Consider the following 23,959-nt stretch of genomic DNA (forward strand, 5'->3'; position numbering starts at 1 on the left):
CTAGGTCAGAAATCAAACCTAGGCCATCTGTCTGAAAACAAAGACACCATGCTTACAGAAAAACTCATTTGGAGGCAACACAAATGAACGCCTGCTGTCATCCATGAATGCCAAACAAAAATAGAGTTTCTGCCTTGGAGTCAGAGGGGAAACCTGATGCATACTCTTGAGGGATCTGTACTAAACCCCGAGCTCCAGAAATGCATATTGAAGAGAGAAGGGTATCTTGTTTTTCAGATGTTAGGCGTCACCAAAACTAGAGGGGCCTTTCCAGCTCATGGTAGAAAACATTACTGTAGAAAAAATTTAGCTGTGCGCATCACCCAGTTGTCTGCAAAACCTGCTCATTCAGATTTGTCTCGAGGCAATCATTACCCGAGGTCTTTTCCATTAGTAAAACTCACTAAGCCGAACTACCTGGACTAGAAGACATAAAGTAAGTTCTGTGTGCAGAAGGAAGAAAGATGTTTTCCGTTCTGAAGGACTGTAGGTTTCAAAGCTTCATAAAATGGAGAGAGTCAGCCAGAGATTTTATCTCAGTATAATTAATGAAGTGTTGGCTCTGTCTCCCAAAGCCAAAAGATCTTGGCCAGCTCAAGGGGCTGAATCTAGGACTTCCACTTCACAAAGTATGACTAAAAAGAATCATTATAATCTAATTTGATTTCCTGAGTAACAGGGGCTTCTCCTCATCCTTTGTTTCTGTCCATGCCGATAGGTATTAACAGATGATTCTGATGAAAGCAATACAAGGCTCAGTGGAATAGCAGTACATTAAAAAAAGCTGTGATTTCTAACCCCCAGATACATATCAAGGAAATGGTGCCAAAGCAGTAATGTCCCTGATAAATTTAATGAGCCTTTCCTGCCAGGTCCATATCTAGCACTTCTCAAGTAGAAGTGGTCAGTAGGTGGAAGATGCCTGGATGTATTGTACAGAGAGAGAAATGATGTTACCCTTTAGCTATACGACAGAAAATGATGCACATCTGCTAGCCCCAAATTATAGTAGGAAGCAGCTCTGTCACTGATGCGGAAGACTTGAGTCACATGTATTTGCAAGGAGAAAAAAACAGGCCAAGTCGTTAAAGATGTCAACAGTCTGTATTTGTTAGATCCAGGAGTGAAGCACAAGCCAGGAATCCTTGAGAGGGCATGTAAAATGCACACATGCCACCAAACACCTGAAACCACTGCCACAGGTGTTCTGCTTCAAATTATAGATAGTTCAGATAATAAAAATATTTTACTTCAGTAGTGATTAACATACGTTGCATCACTGCCAAGGAAGCACTGAGCTGCATGAGGCTTTTTCTCCCCTCATTGTCTCAAGTACAAAAGCCCCACAAGGCAAATCTGAGTCAATGCACGCATAAATGGAGAATCACCATTTGCTGCTAGAAAAAGGAGGAAACAACCTTCTCCAAACTCATTACTGGACCATAATGAAATACATACAAATCATCAGATTCTTTCTGGCTTTTAGGTAAAAGTCCCCTGCTGCCTCCAAATCCTTCTGCATGTTAAATTTTGCTCTGCTCTTGTTTTCTCCGAGATGAGCAGATCACTGCTCATTCACTGGAGATAATACAGGATACTAATGAGAGTTTTGGAATAAGGAAATTGTGGGCACTGACAAACTTGCAAAAAGGGCAGAGCAGTGTAAAACAGCTGTGCTCACCATCTGTGCCAGTTCCATTGGGCCCTAGTGGTTTAAATAGATAGGCTTGTGTGTATATTTGACATTATCCTTTAGTATAGGGTGTCCAACTGGCATGGGAATTTTGCACCATTTAGGGCCCCTCTTCCAGATGGGCTTTGCAGATCTGACGGACCAGCGGGTAAGATACCTGTCAAAACAGAACACAGACACATTTCACTTTGAGACTAATCACTGACAAAAGGTTTTGCCTTACGCAGGAGTAGCCACTCTAGCCTGTGCCTCCCCACATTGCGTCTTTCTAAAAGGTGGCAATAACCATGGACAAAGCTCCCTCAGTTCAGAAGGGACCACCGAAAAGAATTTTTTTTTTGTTCTGGAACTTCTAAGCTGCACCTCTTTATTGAACCTGCTGGCACCTGCCATAAGTTCCAGTATCATGAAATAAATCAGGTGCAGTCTCCAGCTGCTGGCAAGTTGTCCATCTGTAGCTAAACTGGAGTGCTGAATCCCTTCATTACATCTAACTCCAAGTCTGAATGCATCCAACATCCATATTCTTGGGAGGTGTCATTTCAACAGCTGCCCTGAATAAAGTAAGCCAGTTACAAAGGCTAGGCTCAGTATAAAATAAACTCTATAAAGGGATTCATTTACTTCCAGTGCACAAGTAGATTTTTCTTCTGCATGAGACAGGTTTCTGGTCTAGTCATGTATTTTCATGTGCTCAAATTTGCTTTAGTATTTCTGTACACTATTCCAGCTTGCTGGTGCGGGAAGTCACATCCTGCAAATGTAAGAGGTACTAGAATGGAATGATCACAACTGCAAATCCCTATGAAGAGCAACGTCTGGCAAATAGGTTTTGTTTTTTACCTTTTGAAGTTTTAGGCTTGGCTTTGCAAACAGGCAAGGGATCTCAGATCCAGAATCAGTTACTGGAAATCTTACCCTCTGGCTGGGTGGCCTGGAGTTTGGTTAGGCTTTAAATCTTTTGCAACCAGTACAGAGAGAATAGAGGTCCTTAGAGAATGAGGAGTCTTTTCAGACAATAAAGATCCAAAGTAAAACCCTCGCGTAATCTGCACAAACAATACTCCAACAAATTAGAATTTGGAACAGACTGATAAACTTTGTCCAGCAATGTTTGCATGCTTCTGTTGAGTAATCCCATGGTCTTAATGTAACCTCAATCTGTCATCCTCTCCCCACAGAGCTTTGTTACCTTTTATTTGCATCATGCAAATTTGAGATATTAAGAACTTTGGACAGAGACCATGTAATGCATTTGTTAAAGGCGCTTGGCACATGCTTGAGATCTGCAAAAAAGGCTCGCGATGCCAGGCAGCTACAGTCTCTGTAACAGTAGCACATTTTCCTAGCACTTTTCTTCCTCAGCAATCTTGAACAATACAAGTTGAAAAATGAACCACATTTGGAGGTTCCTGCCACTGAAATGAAGCCACTTGTATTTTGCACACAAACAGATCGTAGCTTTTGCTTTGAGGAGTTCATAATAGTCACGACACCTAGAAGCAACAGCAGGAGAGATATAGGAGAGAGCATGGAACAAGTTCCATCGTACGCATTCGTTAAATTAGTCCCTTTTGACCTTTAATGTTATGATAGTGCAATAGTGGACTCCCTTACATAACAACATTAGGACAGGAAGTAAGAGAGACTCCAGTCTCTAATTTCAAATGCAATGGGAGTTCAGAAATACCAAAAGCAGTTCCCTAGTTTGGAATCTGGCAAAGAAACAAGGTACGGTAGCTTCTCTTTGGAGATGTTTTAGGGGTATTTGACAGGCACATGGGCATAGGCCCTTCTTTTTACGTTTCCCTTGCAGTAGGTGGAGGTCTGCAGTGCGAGTTTTGATATCACACGACTACAGTTACAGTGAAGGAGGACAAAAATCCAAAATTGTTTTAATGCATCAGTGTGCCAAGTGCAGTCCTGGTCACGTGACCAAATGCTTATGGGAAAGTGCTCCCGTGATAATAAATGATCTCACTGGGAGAGCGATGAATGTGTGAATGTGAGATACACATCAATGCTGTGTGCAGGTTTAGACAGACAGTGGCTTTTTAAGAAACCCCTCTGTTTCTGTGTGGGGGCTGGAAGTGCACACCCGAACTCTGCATAGGAAGGAGGATTTAGTAATGGCCTGATTTTAAAGCTTTTGTTATTTCTCTTTTGAGCAGGTCTAATCCAGCCCTCTGGTCCAGGCTTTTGGCTTCCTTTGGGGACTGCAGGCTGGGGCTTTTCATTGTTAGCTGAAACAGACATTTGGACGCTTTCCCTTCCTGGAGCACATTTGCTTTTAGCGCTTTTAATACTTGCTTTGTCCCAACCTCAAACTTGTTCTATTTTGTTTGCTGCCTTTTTTTTTTTTTTTTTAAATACCTTGATTCAGCAATGGCAAAAGCCCGATGCCTGAGACTACTCTACAAAGTTCCTTCTCCTTTTTTACTAACCCCAGTTCCTACTGTTTCACAGACTTTTTTTTTTCTTCCTGAGAGTAAAAACAACCCACAAAACTCGCATACAAAAGCTCCAAAACATGTTGCCTAACGCAAGACATTTCTGAAAACTCTGCTGTCCATGTAAGGTTGTGTTTTGCAAATTTGTGCACCCTTTTCTAGCCAAGTCACCCAACTATCTCTTGTATCCAGCCACCTAGTTTGTCTTGCGGAGTTTTTAAAAGAGCCTACAAACACACACTGGCAGATGGTCTGAATTTTCCCAGCCAGCTGAGGGCTGTCATGACAGAGCTTCCACATGGATCCCAAATGCAACCGGTTTGCAGTCTCATAGCCTGTTATCTCAGTGCGCAGAGCCCTCCTTCTGGGCAGAGGGTCAGAACTGCTAATCTTGAGGAGCAGCAACCCACGTCAGGGCCCTGCTTGCCCCTGGGGTACAGTAGGAACCCAGGCAACAACCAGACTCCCTAGACTCCAGCTGCACCGATAAGAAGTTTGGTTAAGGCATATGCAGATAGCTCTGCAGTCTCCATCACCAGTGTGTGTGATGGTGCAAAGAGGTAATGAGCAAAGCTACTTCCAATCCTGATGGGAAATAGCAAGACATAAAAGGCACGGAAACAGCTGCAGTTGGTCACCTGCAGTCATTGTAAACACCTAAAAGTTCTGCGGTAGTTGGAGATCAAGTTCCAGGGAACCAACCAGTGAGCAGAAGGAGGGCCCTGAAGCACTTCCCACTGCTTCCCAGCAGCTAGAGGCTGCTGCTTAACACACAGGAAGAGGCACAGGGCTTCCATATGCTGGGGTAAGGGAAAGCAGTTACACATGGGGCATCCTGCATGCAGCCCAGGCAGAGGCCATCTTGGTGCAGTTTGAAGCTGAACTTCTGAACCCTTGCTAAACTTGTTCAGTCTGGCGCTTGTTTGGATTAAGAGCAAAAGGCAGAGGGCTACATACTATGCAGGAAGCACTCGATCAAAGCGTTGGCAAGACTGTCTTCTCCCTGCCACATCCCTTCCCAGGACGCCTCTTGGCTTTGCTCACCTGCAGCCTCTGATTCTTTGCTTTTGAATTCATATGCTATGCACAGCATAGTTTTCATGCAGATGAGAAAAACCACATGCTGCTGGAGTGAAACACTGATAGCAGTGAAACCAGATTCTACTCCAAGGGACTAAAGGTGTCCACAGAGCCTGAGAACTTTATAATTCATGAGGAGTGCATGGGGAACCTGCCTCCCCCCTAACACATGGCAACTTCTTCAGTTCAGGAGATGGAGGAGGGAATAACTTGGATATTACCTGTGCCAATTTCTCTTCTGCCAGTAAGCAGCTGATAATGAAGTAGCAGCTGAGCACTCAAAATCATGCACTCCCTAATCTATAGCACCTCTTGCTGACAGAGCCTAGGCTCAGGGAATCTGTGACACCCCTCAGTCCTTTTGATTTAACCAGTGTTTTGGACCTACCCAAATTGAACAAGTACTATATTCACATTAAAAGAGCCTCCAGATGCTGGCCTGTCAATGTTTGTTCCAGATAGAGAATTAGTCCACACTATCCATCCAACAACCTCCATGCTGGAAAGAAAGCTGTTGAGCTATTCAGGTTTCCAGTCCTGAAAGCAAGGAGAGAAGTTGGATCTGCAGCTGCACCTGAAGGCTTCCCAAATGGTTCTGGTGTGTGGTAGCCTGCACACACATGACTGGAATCTGAGAACAGTCTTGTCACTCTCCACAGTGCTGGTGAAATCCCTTAGAACTTCCTCAGCCTTACAGGTTAGTGAAAATATTTTGTTGCCGCAGCACTTAACTGGAACGTGCCAGGCAGGAGCATAAACCAGAGGCAAAGCTAAGAAATAACAGCAGGAAGTTATGGAAGTGAAAAGTCAGGCTGAAGAGGAGGGAGCAATCCTTGGCTGCACGACAAATTTGCTTGTGGAACTGTCCCTCAGAAACAGGGAAGTCCTTGCCTAGGCCAAACACAGGAAATGAACCACAGGGAGTAATCCTGCATTGACAGGGAACAAACCTGAATAGTTTTCCATCTCCAAGTTCTGCAGACAGATGTTATGGAAGAGAGCGGGGAGGAAGGTAGACAAAATAGCTTATGGAGTATGTGGGTACTCTGATGGGCAGATTTCTGCAAAAGAGCCCATAGCCAGTAAAGCAGTTAACAGACAGCATTCACAACCTATCACTGTCAAAAACAAATCAGGCATAAAAGCAAAAAGGCAAAGAAGTAAAGCCCAAGAAACGAGAAATACTGTGGTAGGGGTCACCTAGGCAGTGTCCAGACTACAGGCGGGAGACCAGACCAAGGAGCTATGGAGTGCTCCCCACTTTATTTCTGACCACAAGCTCTTCTCATGCATCTCCTGCTTCCCCTACGACCAGAGCTTGGCTCAGCTGACGTTTCACTTTCATATTATACCTTCTTCTGCTGTTCTCAAACTCCTTTTCTGTGTGGCTAGATGATCTCATACTGTGTTGGAAAGTTGCATGACCAGGAACAAGTCAGGATCTGCACGCCACCACTTACCAATGCAAAGCAGGGAAATTCTTACCTCTCTGCAGGGAAATCTGGGTGTCCAAAGTTCATACAATGGAGACAATACAACCACTTCAGAAAGTAGAGTGGGGATTCCACTTTGTGGAAAACAACCTTGAGTAATTACCAGAAAAGCATTTTCTGGAAGGGCAGAGCAGGCAAGGGAGTTCTGAGTTATACAGCCACCCTTCACATCACTAGATCAACTGCAGGGCATACTCCAATACTTGTTAAAACAAGACAGTTTGCTGACAGTTCCATGTGGTGGCATGTTACTTTTTATCCTTAGTTAGGTGATAACCACTGCATGCCAGACACATTGTATTTGAAATAGGCTCGCTTCAGATAGGGTGAATGCGATACGGGCCAAATGTCCTGGACAAAACAGTCACAAGTGCAGCCAAGGAAAAACTGAGGAGCAGCTTCTCTGGTGCTCCCAAAGCGTTAACACAGCTCCTCAGCACCTCTTTATGTACTTCCCTAGCACCTCTGTCCAGGAACATAGCTCGTCTGTGTGTCAGGGGCAAAGAACAGATGCCTCAAGAACAAAGATGACCTGTTGGGTAATTTGTGCTGTTGTCTGTTGTGTACTGGAGAAAGTCCCGAGCTCGGTAGAACCTCACTTCAGGGCAGAGACAAAGTAGAAGTCTTTCATCAGGCTGGTTGGTTTCTCCTTTAGCAGCAGATGAAGCTGCTCTGAGCAATACTGATGCAGCCCTGCAAGAAGCCTAGCCAGAGTGAGCATCAGCCAGAACTCTGCAGGAATGGAGAGACACAAAAGGAATTGCTGTCCAAATGAAGCAATCTGACAGACTTTTGCCAGCCAGAGGTTGACACTCTGAATCCACAGAGCATCCACAGAGTCTACATCCAGAAACTGTATGTAGAGCTCAGGTATACATTGTAGCCGAGGTGCTGAGCTCTGACTCATGCTTCAAGTTACACTCCCCACAATGAACCTCCTTCACCCTCAGGTGCTGTGAGTGAAATCTGTCCCTAAGGTTATGTCAGGCTCCCATCTGGGCTCTGTCACTCTGGCAGCTGAAGGTGTAGTCTAATATCAAGAGCCCTACATCCAGCAAAACATTCTTCAGCTCCATGCAAGATTTTCTGTCCCCAGATCACAGAAAGGTTTAGGTTGGAAGGGATCTCTGGAGATCACCTAGTCCAACCTCCCTGCTCAAGCAGGGTCCTCTAGAGCATATTGCCCAGGATCACATCCAGACGGGTTTTGAATATCTCCAGGGAAGGAGACTCCACTAACTCTCTGGGCAACCTGTTCCAATGCTCTGTCACCCTCACAGTCAAGAAGTTTTTCCTCAGGTTTAGATGGAACTTCCTGGGGTGGAATGATGGGAACTCTCACAGAAGTATGTGGGGTAACATCTGGACTTCTCAAAAGTCCCTCAGTTAAAAAAGTGAAAGGTTTTAAAATTCAGAGCAAAGACTCAGACAACAGATTGCTTATCTCCCAGCACAAGGGAGCAATGAGAGAAATTTCAGGGCAGAAGGGGTGAGCCCACAGACATACAGATAAGGCTCTGAGAGACAAGCTGTCCTTCAGCAGGGCAAAGTGACAGACTATACTCCTTTACAGGGCTCTTTGCCTATTCTTTTCATCTTGCACCAGACTTCCTATTTTAGGACAGTATAGCAAGAATCATGTGTTTTCTATACGCAAAATTCTCTCCCATGTGCAATGCAAAAGCCCCTGATGGCAAGAGAATGAAGGCAGATGAGCGAGAGGGAGAGAGAGCAGGAATGGAGCAGATGTGATGGGGAACGGACTAAATTCTCAGTGGACTGGATGCTACTAGCCACCAGTGAGAACTATCCATCTCAGTTTGCAGCCCTGATACCAATTTATTTCCACTTCTCTTCTCTGGCCTGTTGCTCATGACTACTTTCTTTTGGTCAAGAAGGGTCAGACTCCTACAGGGCCCAGGAATTGACTGACGCCTCTTCCGCCAGTGCAAGCATCACTACAGAGTAACAGGCAAGCTGCTGTGCCAAGGTTTCTGGTTCTTTCACGGACCAGGTTAAAGGTCCCTCAGGCAGCTCGTGGCAACTCAATAGCTCCGACAGGCTACAGCAGGTTTTTTTGGGGGATGGGGGAAGACAGGGGAGGAAGAGAGTGTATTTCAACACCACATGCACAGTAAATCCACTGGTAGAGCAAGGAAAAAGCCATGAGGGCAGGCAGAGCTGGAGAGCACAAGGGCTGGTTAAACTGATGCCAAGGAACGTGCAGTTGCTGTGTTCCTGCCTTGGAACCTTTAACCAGTGGCCCAAAAAGCGTGCCCCCATGTCACTGCATATTATAGGGCACCTGAGTGACTCCCCATTGGTGTTCCCAGGGCTACAGCAGCAGTGCAAAAAGGCACTATCATCTCTCATTTAAGCAGTGCTAAAGAGGACTAAAGCAGCCATGACAGTCATCCCAAGGAGAGGTGAAGCTCAAGGATTTGGAAATACATCAGTTAACTGTGCAATATAGTCCCTGCTGTGATAGGCTCCCTGCAGAATCTTTTGATCCCTTCATGTACTGGCACTTAGAAACCCAGCAGACAAAAATGCAATGAAGGGACGTGCTCAGTTAGATAGGAAGTCCTGCTATTAAACCAGAGAGGCTTTGAGGATGAGCTGGTCAAGTTCTTACAGCACTGAAAAAGGCAGCTTGTTCCACTCAAAAGTCCCAGCCTAATTCTGCCCCAGCTCTCCCCTGCCAGCTCACTGTTACCTTTGGCAGCACCACAGACTGAGTACTTCCGAAATCAGTATGGACTTACAGAAGGCTTTAGAAACAAGTACAGAGGCAAAGAGAAGGTAAATTTGGACAAGTCATTTATGCAGGAAATTTGTGGTGAGGGTTCTGGTTTCATTCCCAAAGTAAGTACTGGGAAGGCTGAGTGTCTTCAGCATGTGGATACCCTTCAGTCCTGTGAGGGCCACCTTGCCCTACCAGGCTGGAGGAAGGTGCAAGGGAGCATTCCTGAAGTACCCCTGCACTCCTTCCTGGCTCCAGGACTCACTTGAGCAGTTCCTTCCCCCCACCAATAAAACTCCCAGTCTGATTTCTTGATCGCATTTCTTGCCTCCATCCAGATCTTTTTCCCAGTTTTGCCCCCATCCCAGTTGTTATGTTCCCCTGCTGAAGGAAAAAAACAAGGGCGGTGTGGGGAGGGACTAGCAGTGCACTAGGGAGGACTTGCATACTAATCTTTAAATATAATATTAGAGGTGCAGCACACCTACTTGCACGTGGAAGGATCTGTCCTTTGTCACTAATAGCCTATGGAACAATTTATATGAGTCGGGACATTAGATCTGGCGTCTTGGTGTGATTCCAGCAAGATACAGGATTTGCCATTTCCTGTCTGAACCTGCTGTGCAGGGTTGCTATGTGAATGCTAACTAGATACTGTGCTCCACCCCACAGCTGCTAGATAGACACAGTGACTAAAGAATCCCAAAGCCTTTTAAGATATGAGAACGAGAAGGATTTCAGAGCTGAAATATCTGATGGCCTCAGGGCTGCATCTAATGCAGAGTCCTCTAATTTGATCCTCAGTGATACCTCACCCAATACATAGCCTGCCAGCATCTCAGGGACATTTCCAAGAGCTTCTCTCCAATCTCAACTGCAGGGAGTCAGACCTGAAACGCACGAGTCTCTGGCTGCCCCCAGCCCTGCAGCCTAAGCTCTCCCAGCAACAGGCCCGTGGCCTCTGGTAACCCCTGGGCTCGCTAATGCAAGGTTCATAAACCGCTCTGACATCCCCATGGAAACAGAGTGTGAGGTCATAAACAGGGGATTAGCACCTCCTAACACTGAGCAAGGCGCAGGAGGCCACAGGAGGCTTTCAGTTCGCCCACCAAAGGCCAGGGGCCACTCAGCCCCGGGAGGGGGAAGAGAGCTTGTTACACAGGAAGGGCAGGCTGAGGGCGAATTACTAAGCGCAGCCGAGGCGGGGAAATGGGGATGGGGTAGAGGGTGAGACAGGCCTGTGACAGGTTCTCTGTGGCTGCTCATCCCCCAGCTCAGGGCTGGTACCCACCCTGGGCACCCTTCTGCACTACCTGCTGTAGGGTGATTAGACTGCATCGCTGGGGCATCCTCCTGTGACTGCCCTGCTAGTGATGAGGAGGCTAGTGCAGCAGAAGAGGAGTGGGCACAAGCTAACATGTGCAGCCGTTTTAGCTCTCTGTGGATGGATTCTTTGAATGACATGTGGTTTGCCCTTGAAACATTGACAAGAGACGATAGTGACAGATATTCCTTCTCCAAAATACTATGCATACTCTTTATGGGCTCTGTTGCCTGAGGCTTGCTCTACCCAGTTACAAAGGACTGCTCTTCCTCTTCGAAACTAGTCCCAGAAAAAGACAGGTTGAAAGACAAGACTATTCACCTGTTAAGCTTGGGTTTCTTGGGAACATGCCCTTCAGGAAGCAGAGGCCTGTGGTTTGGCAACAAACCTGAGATAGAAAAAGAAAGGCATGAGAAGATTTGCAGTGCCTCCTTGCCTCCACAGCATCCAGAAGTTACATTACACCTCATAAGCTAGACAACCCAGCTCCCCACTGGGACAGCACAGCAGAAACTCAAGCGCAGTAGAAGGGATGTTCTTTTCTTTAGTCAAGGGTGAACCTGCACTGCGGCCAGAGAGAAGCCAGCAGGTTCTGCTGGATGCACTGTGTTGAGAAGTAATACACAACGAAAGGCACAACCACCTGGGCTCACTGAAGAGGCTTTTAAAGAGCATCTAGGGCATCGGTGTCTAGTCAGATTCCATATCCAGGATGAAAATATGACTATTAAAATTCTCAGTCCATTTAACTTGGATACAGTTCAGGCACCAGATCAGTACAGTACGCAGACTAGGTCAGCCTGGGACCCATTACTAGGATAAAGCAAAGAGATCTTTGTATGGTAGAGGGTAGACAGGCACATGTTATTAATGGGGTAGAAGGCCACGCTTGCACTAAAGCAAGTCATTTTAGAGGCTGATGCTTAAAATCATTAGTTACTTCAATCTGAGCCATTTCCCACATGTTTCTGCACGGTACGCTTCTCTACAGGGATAAACGTCTGCTTCTAAAGCAGAAGACAAGACATACAGAAAGGAGAACAAGTAGTTCCTGATCCACTGTCCCGTCCCAGCACTTGGTACGTAACGATTTTGCTGAGTGACTGGGCAATGAAATCTCACCAGGTTATACTAATGGGGCGGGAGACCCTCTCAAAGGGTTCTATCATTATCCCCAGTATGGGTTTTGTCTAGGTACCTGCTCGGTGAGCCATCTGCACGCAGACCGCAATCTTCTTGTGCTCCTCCAGACAGAGGCCTGTGATCCTCCGTGGCAGCATTCCTCCATCAGAACGGATGAACTGACTCAACAGCAAGACGTCCTGAGGGATCAAGAGAAGGGCAAACCCATCAGTGCTACAGCTACTTTAAGTGCTGTGATTCGTAGGTGTTGTGCTGACCCTCAAGCTGTGTACAGAACTCAAAACAAAGCAAAACAAAACAATAATCCCTACCTACGCATTTTGGCTGCAGCTTGACAACAAGTGGCTTTCGCCTGCCGTCACTCTGCCTGCCAGCTTAGTTCAGTTAGGTCACTCAGATGGTCCGAGTCTTCCCCTGACTTCACTAGTGTAAACACATTATGTCAGCTGCAAGTTCTGCTACTTCACTGTCCCTTGCTCCAAGATTCTATCTACGATAATCTGTGTCCTAGGTACTCAGGCACAGTTACACAAGACTTACAGATGGACAGTGTTTATGTAACTTGAAATGCCATCACAGCTGCTATCCTAAAGGTCACAGATATGTTAGATCACCTCTGGCCCTTTCCTTGTTCCCTTAGAGCAGGATTGTTCCCTGCTATCTATTCTTCAGTCTTTTATCTAGTTTCCCATGGTGGAACTTCCCTCATGTCTCTCTGAAGGGGTGGAGAGCAGGGAAATGCTCCAAGATATCATAGGAGGAAGCTTTTCATAAGAAAAGAACCGTGCTGTGATGGGAAAGACCTAAATTGTTGTCTTCAGTCCTTTGTGCGTGCATTAGGTGGGGCTGTTGAAGCCATGCTGGATGGAAGGCGCACGCAGAGCGTGCCGAGGGTTCGGCTAGGATTCAAGGATCATTTAGATTACACTGCTGTTGACCTTTCAGATTAAGAGCTCTGGAAGCATAAAGCACTCTTAATAAAAAAAAAAATTAAGGGATCTCTAGCATCAGATAATATCAAAGGGCAGTACAACAAATTTTTAAACACAGCAAAACAGCTGTTGAAGAGGGTACCATTAACTGCACACAATAAAACAGCCTGACATTCAGATACGTGCTCTCCATTTCCACACACAGCACTGCTGCTGATGCATCCCTCAGGCCAACGTAGGCAGGTCCCCTTGATATGCTGACATCAACATAAGTTGGCCCAAGGGCCTCTGGAGACACTGTGCTTGTTTCTCCTCCATCTGTTGACAGACTTGCTGCTGGTTGAGAGTTTATTTCTCCGTTGCCGTTGTAAACATTTTCATAGTTGGTGTAGGTGGACCATGCAGAAGCTGCTTACAGGCTGGAAGGGACATGCCTGCAGGCACCCCCACAGCATGAGAGAATTCAAGCCAGGTATGTCAGTGCTTAACACACACCCCCCCCCCGCCCCTCCCCGGTCTGGGGCAACATGTGAGAACAAAGAATGCTTGTTGCTTTTCTCAATGGGTGACCCTGACTCTGCCTGTTGTTTGCAAACCTGCTTCCATCCCCTATCTTCTCTCTTTCACAAAGAGGTCCCTGGAGCGTGTCTAGCTTCATTTACTGCCCTTGTAAAGGCAAACAATCACAACGATATAAAATGAACATCCTGAAAACCTAGCTATCTAGGATTTATACCTCCTCCCCTACAGCACAAGCTCAGCTCTGAAGCGAGCCACAAGAATTCAGCATGGCTTTCTGAACGTGACAGATTCTGACAGATGCTGTCACACAAGTGCTGTAGTCAGAATTTAGGGTTTTTTTTTTCCAATCCCACCCTCGCTAGTATCATCATCACATACAACTTCCCTCTTCCCTTATCTGGCTTCCTTTCTACCTCCGCTTGTCTAAAATTAATGCATTCTGGCTGATTTTCCGATCCAGCTCCTTTGAAAACACAATGGGTTAGGCAACTTTTTGCTGATACAAAATGCCAGATCAACCACCATACGGAGTGATGCTGCATCCAAAGAACAAGAAGTGCACAGCCGGGCAACTAGCAGCGAGCTCCTGAGAGGCCATCTATGGGTAAAAGGGAAGTGAAGTGTCCTCAGCCCAGTTAACGCATGGCCTTGCCAATGAGAACAGTAACCAGGGGACCAGTTAGTGCCAACTGCGTTGGTAGAAACTGGACTGAGGCCAGCCAAGCGGTCCAAGGGCACTGACTTTCAGCCGCTCCTGAAATGCGCTGGATTAGATCCAGGAAACCAGAGCAAGACTGTCCCTTGTTTTTCCATCTTTAGCTATCCTGTTCCCCAGATCACCAACAGCTCAATTTGCCATTTAGCATAAACATCTCACTTCACTAAGTGAGAAAGGGCTGTTCAGTTCCAAGTGCTTAGAAGGAGAAAAACTTTCTAGACTTTTCTCTTAGCCTGCTGTGTTCCTCTGTGGGGAAGAGGAAAGAGGGAGCTGATGGCAAGTTTGAGGCTGTTCCAGTCTTTGCAGCCATGAAGGCCTAAGTAGGCCACAGGCTCTTGTGGAGTGCCTAGGGTGTGTGTGGTCCAAGCACTTTCTCATATTACCACCACGCCTCATGGATCCATAGGGTTGCTATCAAGTGCTTCTATGCAAAAGGAGGAGGTGAGAAGCAAAGGGAGATATTCTATCTTTTTCTCCCTCTGAAAAAAACATCAGGAAAATCCATTCTCTATCATCATCTCTGACCAACAGCTCACCAGCTGACCAACCTCTCTTGTGTGACAGTCATTTCTTAACTGAATCATCTATGTCCTGGCCGCTGCAGCTCCCAATTAACGCTCATGGCTGTTTAGCTTAAAATGCTGCACACTGGACAGAAGGTGTATCCATTTCTGAAGACCCCCACAGTTAACGTGGCAGGTGCCTCTCCCAGAATACTCGCACGGATGCATCTTACCACAGGGAGAAAGCAGACAGGTACAGCCAACAGGGGCAGCTGTGGAGGGAAGTGAACAAGTATGCAGAACAGTCCGAGGGAAAAAAAAAAAAAAAAAGTCTGGCAAGTTCACATGGTGCCGTCATGTTCCATGAAATTCACATTTTGTGCTAGTAGACAGCCAAGCCTGTAACTACGGATTTGCTTTAATCACTGGACAGCTCCCAAGGGGCTGGACCCAGATTCCCACCCCTGTAATCTGCAGCATTTGATGAAAACAACTTGGATTGAATTAATCTAGGGCTAATAGGCAAAACTTGCAGTTTGGTTTCCCCTATTTGCTGCCAAAGAAAGATGACATATTTACTGCCTGCTCAGACTAACGATGTTTGAAGTGGATAAGGGGGAAAAGGAAAAACAAGTTTAGCCTTCACCTCTAAAAGGGCTGGATAAACTAGATAAACAAAACACTACGCCCAGCACATTCTTGTGAATGGATGGCAACTGAAATGCAGAGGCACAGCATCTGCAGTCACTTTGAAACCCAAGTTCCTTGCCTGGTTATATGTCTTCCATTAAAACCTTCATTTACCCCAAGAAGTATTCTGTCTGTGTAACTAAACTAGTACTGGGCTGTACCAGACAAGCCTGTCAGTCATTATTTCAGGTTACATAAGAATCTACCTTTTTTTCCACCCTCCCTTACTCCTGGGAGCTATACACCAGTCTCCAGGCTTTTCGTAACAGGATTGCAGGTTCCAGTCCAGTTACGTCTTGACAACGACCAACACCTTTTTTAAGCTCCAATGGATACTAGGTGGCTACAAAAAATCAACCGAGGTCTCAGTTTCAGTGGATTGACGTACCCAAGCCATAAACAGTGGCAATCTGCACCATGGACTTCTTTATTCTCAGCCTCAGTAGAGGCTAAAGACTGAACGGGCAATGACAACTGCTGCCCTCCACACCAGAGCTGAGGCAGGCTGGAATCATGACCTGCTTGTGTTCACAATGCCTGTTCAGTTGATTAATAACTTGGGCGACATTGGTCCCCCCCCTTTCTCTGACAGCTAAAGTAACTCATTATGCCACTACTTTAGACTGTGCTAGTTGTACATGACAAAAGGAAAGTCCTATGAGGTCATACTACCCAGCTCCCTCAGGGGCTAATTCAACACTTGCCTTTTCATAGTGCTTTATTCTGTCCAATTATAAGCATCCCAAGGGAAAGCTCACACTTTCCTTTCTATGCAACTACCTGATCTCAGATTATCAAATTATAAATCGCAGAGGAACCACTACAATCCATTTATTCTGATCTCTTATCAAACAGATTATGTTGTATGAATGAGGATATATCCTTAAGAAAAACAGCTGTTCTCAATTTAAAGACTTCAGGCCACTCACAACCACTGTTGAGTAAATCGTGTCACTGTTTAATTACTGACAGAGTTAAATGTCTGCATATCACTATTTGAGCATTTCAAGATTCTGCTACTCATCACTGCTGCAGCAAAAAAAAAAAAAAAAACACCAGCAGAAATAGCTTTTGTGCAGAAAAAGGGGAGAATTTTATTCACCTGAACATTTCAAAGCCTGAAAATCCATGACTGGTGCAAAGCATTCACACACATAAGAGACTTATTCAAGCAGAGGAAGTGAGCTGCTCCAGAAATGAAGTTTCTCCTAATACCCACCAGCTCCAGAGAGGAATGCTTCTAAATATACAGGTAGGAACCTTCTACAGTTTTGATTTACCAATTCACACTGCGCTGTCTAGCTTTTTGTCCAGGTTGCCCTCTGCCCTGCAGCAAGAGTAGTAGATATGTACGTAATCAAGATGCATATACATTCTAAACCAGCATGACAGCCAGGAAGGACATGTTCCTAGCTTGTCTCTCAAGAAAAGAAATTTGTTAGGGACAATTTCAATTAAACAATGATTCGCAAGAATCTCTTCTAGTGCTTAGTTTTCTCTTACCTCCCTAATGAGTCACAGAAATCAGGATCGAGGAACCAAACTGAACTTCACTATGGAAGAAAATGCATAATCTTAGTTCATCGTACAAATACACCTAAGGCTCATGCTTCACATTCTCTGTTGTGACCAACAGCCTACTTCTAAACCTGGAACTTGGGTTCTACAACACCATGTGTTTGCCTAAAACCACTTCTTTTGTTCTCAACAGCCCTGTTATCTCTATCTGCAGCAGAGTCCTCCGCCACAGAAAACAGGAGAATATGAGTCTTGGTATTAAATTCCAAAATGTAATCTACTCCCATTGCTCATTTCATCACTGGGCATCAGTTTATAGTTTCTCTGGGGTTAACGTGCAACTCATGGAGTGCTTGCTGGAGATCTGCAGAGAGCTAGCTAGTTTAATGGTGCTGTTGACTCCTTGCATCCAAAAAAAAAAACCACATGAAACTAAATTAACCTTAGAAAAGTGTTTTCCCGTGTAAGTGACTAATCTGTTTTGATCACCGCCAAGTTCAACAATCATGAAGGAGGAAAGACTCGCTTGCAATAAGTCTTGCATTGAAATATTGGCAGCAGAAAAATTTGAATCTGGTTTTGCAGTACTCTCCTTACCTTAATGGTATTTGTCATTTATTCTGATTTATCATCCCATGCAAATTCAGTGTATTTTTAGCTTTCCCAGACTGTTGTGCATACCAGACCAGAGAATACCAAACACCTGCTCCCACTGTCTTTTTCATTGTTCAGTATTGTATCCGGCCTTAGCCTGAATCACGGACAACACTCACATCCTAGACAACGTCATTTCTGCAATACAGGCTTTGAAAGACACTAACCTGATATTTCATTTAGATCTCATAACTGTTGTTTCATCTGCCTGGAGTAATTTTAAATATTTTGTCTGGCACTATTTTCGTACTCATGTTCTTCATAACTCATGAGTCATAAGCAGTCCTATCCAGCAGGTGATTTATGTTTACTCCTATTCGATGCCATTGTACTAAGAAATTTTCCACATTTAATTCACCAAGTGGTAATCATCAGAATCATTGTTTCCTCTCTCAACCGTTCAGTATTTCACTTGCTATTTGCAAAGCACTTGGTAATTCCTTAAAATTTGTTCAGGCTTTGAAAAAAACCCTGCAAGTGAAGTAATATATTTGTTAGTTAATTTTCTTAAGGTTCTGGGGGCTACACGCAATCCAGGCCTGCTGGTCTGTACCTAATTCAATGCTTAAGTTATTTCTGTACCTGCTTATTCTCTTGCTGTTTTGCAGTAGTCATTTGCAATATTGCCATTACTACCTAATTATTCAAATGTAACTTTTCTTTCTTGTGTGTGTGTCAGGACTGCAAGTGAACAGCTTAGTCATTCTGCAGCCAACCTGTATTTTAGTCCGCCTCTCCTCTCATTAGCGGACTTTCTTTCTCACAAGTATTTCTTCTCCAGATGTATTTGTATCTGTATCCCCCTAATCCTATTGACATTAACTTATGCTGCTTTTTTTTTTTTTTTTTTTGCCTTATCTTAGTAACAGCATGTTCCTGTCTGGTTTTCTTCCTTTCCACTTCCAACATTGTGTTTTTAGCTTGTAAGGGGGAGCACTTAGTCCTTTTTTAAACTTTGTGTTTGAATGATCTCTTGTAAAGCTACATTCTGCATCTTCTGTCTCACTCTCCTTATTCAAAAGTGCTCTTGACTGCTGTGCTTTTCTTTTAACGTATTAAAGAATTTCCCTGCCATCTTCCACATTTAGTGTTAACAATCGTCTTGTTAGTTAATAAACTTTTCATTAGTAATTCCTGCAGTCAGTGCTTCAATCAAATCTGTATTTCCTTTGCCGAGAGGGATGAAAACATTGTTGAAAGGGATGCAAACATGTATGGTCATCTCCATATCCATCAAAAGCTTTAAAAGGGATGTAAAACAGTAACTGCCTTAGTAGACAACGACCCAATGAAAAGCTGCAGTGCTTCGAGACACAATGGACCGAGTCAGGTCTTTTGGCCCCTCTGGAGCTGGAATAGGCTTGAATCAGTTGACTAAATGTTGTTTTCCAACTGGAAACCGCTAGAACTACAACACTGAAGGGCAGCTGGGCACATTGGAGACATATGGCCTCCTCAGATCAGATGGCCACGTGTAAGGGGCATGTGCATAATTGCAAGCTTCCTATTCGATATGAACTCCTCTTCCTTTCTCCCTAAAGGGAGAAAAGGGCCTCCAGGAAAAATTCTGGAAAATACTATGGAGAGAAAATTGTAATTTCCAAGATGAACCAAAGGAGTCTGAACGCCATTTACCAAAGTGAGCAGTTACTATGCAGGAAGCTCTTGTTACATCCAAGAGAAACGGAGGTGGGGTTAACTAGCTTTACTACGCTCAGCCAAACGAGAAAGTGGCAGGTTGTGCAATATGAAGATCTGAGAGTAGTATTTAACTAGTGGGGATGGGGAAACTCTCCATCATCACACTTACCACGTAATCGTACTTATGCTTCAGGTTCCAGCGACAGATGGGACACTGGCCAGAGGGGTTAGGAGGAGTTGGCACCTCAGCATCCTCTATAATTCTCCCTTCAATCTAAGAAACAATTCAGAGGATAAAATGATCAAGCAAAGATTCCAGTTTAGACCTCTGCACGCATCTGTGACTTGACGAATACTTTTCGATCAAGTCCACAACACATTGATCAGCATTGAACAAATGTTAAGGGGACAGAAACTGCACTGTACAGCTCACTCAGATACAAACAGATCAAGCTCTGTGGATATACACAAGCTGTGGATAAAAGAAACAAATCCAAAGGGCACAGAAGACCCATTTGGTAAGTTCCTGTATATGTTTCTTTCGATCCAATCCAGTTCACAATTAGCGCGAAGCACATGAAACACTTGTCTGAATTCCATTTATTGCAGTAGTCACTCAGACCACAATGTCTTCCAATTGTAGTGGCCCTTTAGCGAAAAGTCTTAAAATTGCGCTGGGAATATGAGAATATCACTGAATAGCAGATGCACGCTGTAGGCCAAAATACGCAGGGGCCTGCTACATTATAAATCACCAAGAAGAAAGAAATCTGAGCAAAAGTCAAATTGAAGAAAGGCCTGTTAGAAGATGTCTGTAGGGATTTCTTTTTAATACATCAATATTTTATCCAGTTTAATTCCCTGAAAAATTCCTTTGCTTTTAGGAGATTATTTTACAATCTTTTCTATATCACTACAAAGTGGTGACATCTAACACTCAGTTTTCTTAAAAGTAACATGCAAAGAAATATGGAAGATGTGTGTGGGAAGAACTTGAGAGATTTGTTTTCTAAACCTAGAAGCGTCAAGAATATCAAGTCTATATAAGTGCATGCATGTCTTTTTTTTGAGGACTTATGAATATAAGCAAGAACTCCCTCAACTTACAGCTGAACGGAGAGAAAAGACAATTAAACTTAGCCAGCTTTTCTCCAGAACGTTTTGGGAGTTTTAACTGGTCAAATTAAGATCAAGAAACAGACTTTGAACACCAATTGTCAACCTCAAGTAGGGCAAGAAAGCTTTTGAAAGGCAGGAAAACACAAGTATAGAACAGAATTTGGAAACACTATGCCAAAGATCTTCCATTATGCCAGGGTTTTGCAGGAGGCAAAGATCTTTAAACTTCTAGGCTAGACCCAGATAAATCTGGATTAATAGATTTGTTCTGAGTAGCAAAGAGCTTAAAAGAAATCCCGGATATGTTTTCTGGGAAGCCAGAGTATGGGGTTCCCTCAGGGCCTTGATCCTTGCCAGTCTGGCTTCAGACTGTACTTTGAGTGTAAATTGCATTTTAGGAACGAATAAAGATTTGGTATGTATGTCAATATCAACTTTTCCTGAGATAATTACCAAAAACTGTACTCTGAAATTTATTTCCCCAACTACTGAGGGCTCTCACATTTTAAGTCACTCAGTTTTTATTCTTCTTTTAGAGAACTAATAGGGAAACTACGAGAAAATAAGGGCTCTGCATTCACAGTATGCTGATGAAATCCAGATTTCCCTGAGATTCATTCATCTGGTTCATGTCAAACACTTCCGTCAACACTGATAAGAGCAAGAGCACATAGGATGATGAGGATTTGCAAAAGTTTGATGTAGCGTTGGTAGGATACGTGAAGCGACCAGAAGATATGCTGGGAAACATATCAACCCTTTAGTTCATCAGTTCACACCATTCGTTCAAGTTTTTCTCATCTGATGCATCTTGGATCGATGCTAGGATATTATACAGGAGAACTTTACAAGTCTCCTCCGTTTCTACAACGGACCAAAGAGTTGAGAATTATTTTTCTAAAGGGTTTGGCTACTGCAATGCATACCTTTGTTACTTCATGCCTAAATTAATGCACTGGGTCTGTGAGATTATAATTTATATCCCACTTGACACATGAAATGAGTGCAAAATATAGCAATCCACTATCCCCATCCCTCTCTTCCTCCCCTCCTCCTTTTACTATTTACAAGAAAACACTTCTAGCAAAAACATATACTTTGCTAGGTTGGGCTAAAACAATTTTACGCTGTAAGCTCTTCTCCAGGTATATGGAAAAAGATGAGAACTTATGCACTTGAGAGGAAAAAAAAAAGACTTCCCATCACATCTACTATCACTTCTTAAACTTACTTTTGTTGACAACCTTGAGGTCTTGCTAATTTCAGGGTTTTGTGTGATATGATATACCTAAAATATAAGTGACTTGCTCCATTCAGGTTTCAAACATGACACTATTCACTAACCTAAATACGGACAAGAAGGCAACTCAGACTTTCAATGACAGGCACGATCAAGTTTTGCCTGTGTTTCATGAGCAAGCAGAAACCCTGTCTCCTCTTTATTATTACTCACAGATTATCTTTTAATGCAGTGCCTTCTAGATAGTCTCAAATACTTCTTTTTCCACCCTCCCCCTTGGCGTATATACACTTCAAAATATCTGTATTGCCTGTTTCTAATTAAAATATAGATAGTTCCAGTATTAGCATATATAACGTGAACAAAATCATTCAATCCTCTTCTTCCCCCAGTAACGTCCATGCTTCTTCAAAAAACTACAAGTCTTTTGATAAAGTGCTACAGATCAGATAGCGCTAATGAAGTAAAATTGTAATTCTACTTCTTTGGTCATTTTCCTTTCTGTGTTAAACTGTAGAAGAGAAAATGCTCTTCTTCATCAGTTACTCCCGAAATTCTGTTTTCTTTTCTGAAGCAGTTTCCTCCTAGAATTTAGGCTCCTGCTTTGCTCTGATACCCTTCTCATGGAAAAAGAAATATGCTACTGAATATGTTACACATGCTAACAAACATGTTATAAAATGCAAGCTTTGTATTACCTACAGTCACAAAGGTACACAACCAATTCAGCTTGATTAGCAAGTATAACACACATCCAAAAAAAGGGCAAGTGAAATGCACGGCAGAGAAGCGGCACAGAACAATCCTGAAACAGCACATGCTGTTGCCGCCCCAAGACAAAGGTGAAACAACAAAATTAACAGGCAGACTTCGTGTCTGCCCACACTAGTTAAAGAGCGGCAACTAGCATTGCCTCGGCCCTAAAAAAAGGCAAACGCACCTGAAGAATTGCCTTTTGTGTTTCAGCTACTGAACGCCCCCAGTCAGGGCTTCCCATTTTACCAGGTGCGCGACAAGGTGACAGGTTTCACAGGCGTACGTGGTCCTGACAGGAGCTTTGGCTCAGCAGATCCCATCACCAGAAAAACGCGTCGGGGGGATGATGTAGGCATTTTGCAGCCTAACCATCCGCCCGGGCATCAGCCTAACCATCCACCTGGGCATCTGCAGGCGTAACACACGTTGTTGGCATTTGTTTCGCCTTTGCGCCCTGCGACATCTTCCCTTTCGCTCTCGCTCTTTAGGGACTCCAGGAACGAAACTGGTGGCTTATATCTTTCTGAACGAGGCAAAAACGCCAGCGCGGGTAACCGTCGGGAAAAGACAGACTTACTGTGGTCGTGTTGCCTTCGGTCACTTCCACGACTGCGAAAAAAAAAAAAAAAAGACTCAAGCTGAGAGAAGTAAGTTTTTTTTTTTTTCCCCCCCCGAGAGGCACACGAAAAAAGAAATATATTTTGAACCTAACAGCCTCCCCCAACGACCTCTCCCGCCGGCAAGGGGACGCGGCGAGGCAGTACGGCGCGGGGCAGCCCCGGGGCCGTGGCGGTGCCGACCGGCACCGCCACGGCCCCGGGGCTGCCCCGCGCCCAAGGCTTCTCCCTCACCCCAGACTCACCCTCCCGGAGGGCTCGGGCCGGCGGCGAGGCCCGACCGTTTGCGACGAGGCCGGCGAACAACCGCCTCAGTCCCCCGCGCAGCAAGCTGGGCGCCGCCATCTTAGCGCCGCCGCCCTCACTTCCGCCTCCGGGGCAGCGCCGGCGGGAAGGCGGCCCTTAGCCTCCCGGCGCCATTTTGTTGCGCAGTTCCTACCTTCCCCCGCCCCGCCGCCGTCACTTGGGGAGGGAAGAGGGAGGGAAGCTTTGGGCGGGTTGAGGGTTTTTCCTGCTGCTCTTCCCGAGTCTCTTCGGCCTCTGCAGTGAGAGAAGGAGCCAAGGGATGGTTTGGCTGAAGCTGGTTTAGGGAGGAGGTTCCTCTGCCTGGATGAGCCCTGTGTGGAGTCAGGCTTTGGGGATAATTCAGGCTGGCTGCAGGGGGTGAGGAAGGGGCCTTTTTTTCAAATCTGCCTGTTCCAGATATGCATGTGCTAGGGCTGCAGAGGTCCTTGCGTGTACTTGCACTGGCTCGTGTAACTCGGCAGGCCGTGTGCTCTCAGGCTGTATCCGCTGTTCTAGCCTTTAGTTGTCCCAGTTTAGATGATTTCTGTTTTTGGATGAATACAGCTTGCTTTTGGCAGGTTTCAGGTGCCTTGTAGTCTGCTGAGAGAGCACTTTTTCCATCATCTTGGCATGCCTCCATATTTTAGCTTCCTTCTGCCTTAAGGTAGAAGCAGGGAGAAAATGAGAATGGATGGCATGGCAGAGCAATAGTGGTTTAGCCTAGGAGTACATGTTGCAGGGGTATATGAGGTGGTTGTGGCTTTAGATACCGAGAAAACATACCTTTTATTTTGGATGGGAATGCTGCATCTTCACGGACAGCCTTTTGGCGTGTTGG

The 23,959-nt window shown here is 44.9% G+C and overlaps 1 protein-coding gene across 3 annotated transcripts; it reads right to left on the bottom strand.

The window, feature by feature from the left end:
- Positions 1 to 1,085: 1,085 nt before the first annotated feature.
- MRPS18A (mitochondrial ribosomal protein S18A) lies at positions 1,086 to 23,380 on the bottom strand. Of its 3 annotated transcripts, none has more exons than XM_068939483.1 (6): positions 23,082 to 23,380; positions 22,797 to 22,828; positions 19,274 to 19,378; positions 11,982 to 12,105; positions 11,105 to 11,171; positions 1,086 to 1,850 (listed from the first exon to the last, which is right to left on the bottom strand). In XM_068939483.1, the coding sequence occupies exons 1-6, from the start codon at positions 23,179 to 23,181 to the stop codon at positions 1,706 to 1,708; spliced, it is 573 nt and encodes a 190-aa protein (XP_068795584.1). In that variant the 5' UTR covers positions 23,182 to 23,380; the 3' UTR covers positions 1,086 to 1,705. The 3 variants fall into 3 exon arrangements, with proteins under 3 accessions (XP_068795584.1, XP_068795587.1, XP_068795586.1); XM_068939485.1 differs by lacking the exon at positions 1,086 to 1,850 and adding an exon at positions 4,067 to 6,284 and having other exon boundaries at positions 23,082 to 23,268; XM_068939486.1 differs by lacking the exon at positions 19,274 to 19,378 and having other exon boundaries at positions 23,082 to 23,261.
- Between the last annotated feature and the right edge of the window lie 579 nt (positions 23,381 to 23,959).

The sequence above is a fragment of the Struthio camelus genome, chromosome 3, assembly GCF_040807025.1.
Source record: "Struthio camelus isolate bStrCam1 chromosome 3, bStrCam1.hap1, whole genome shotgun sequence".
NCBI classification, from domain to species: Eukaryota; Metazoa; Chordata; class Aves; order Struthioniformes; family Struthionidae; genus Struthio; species Struthio camelus.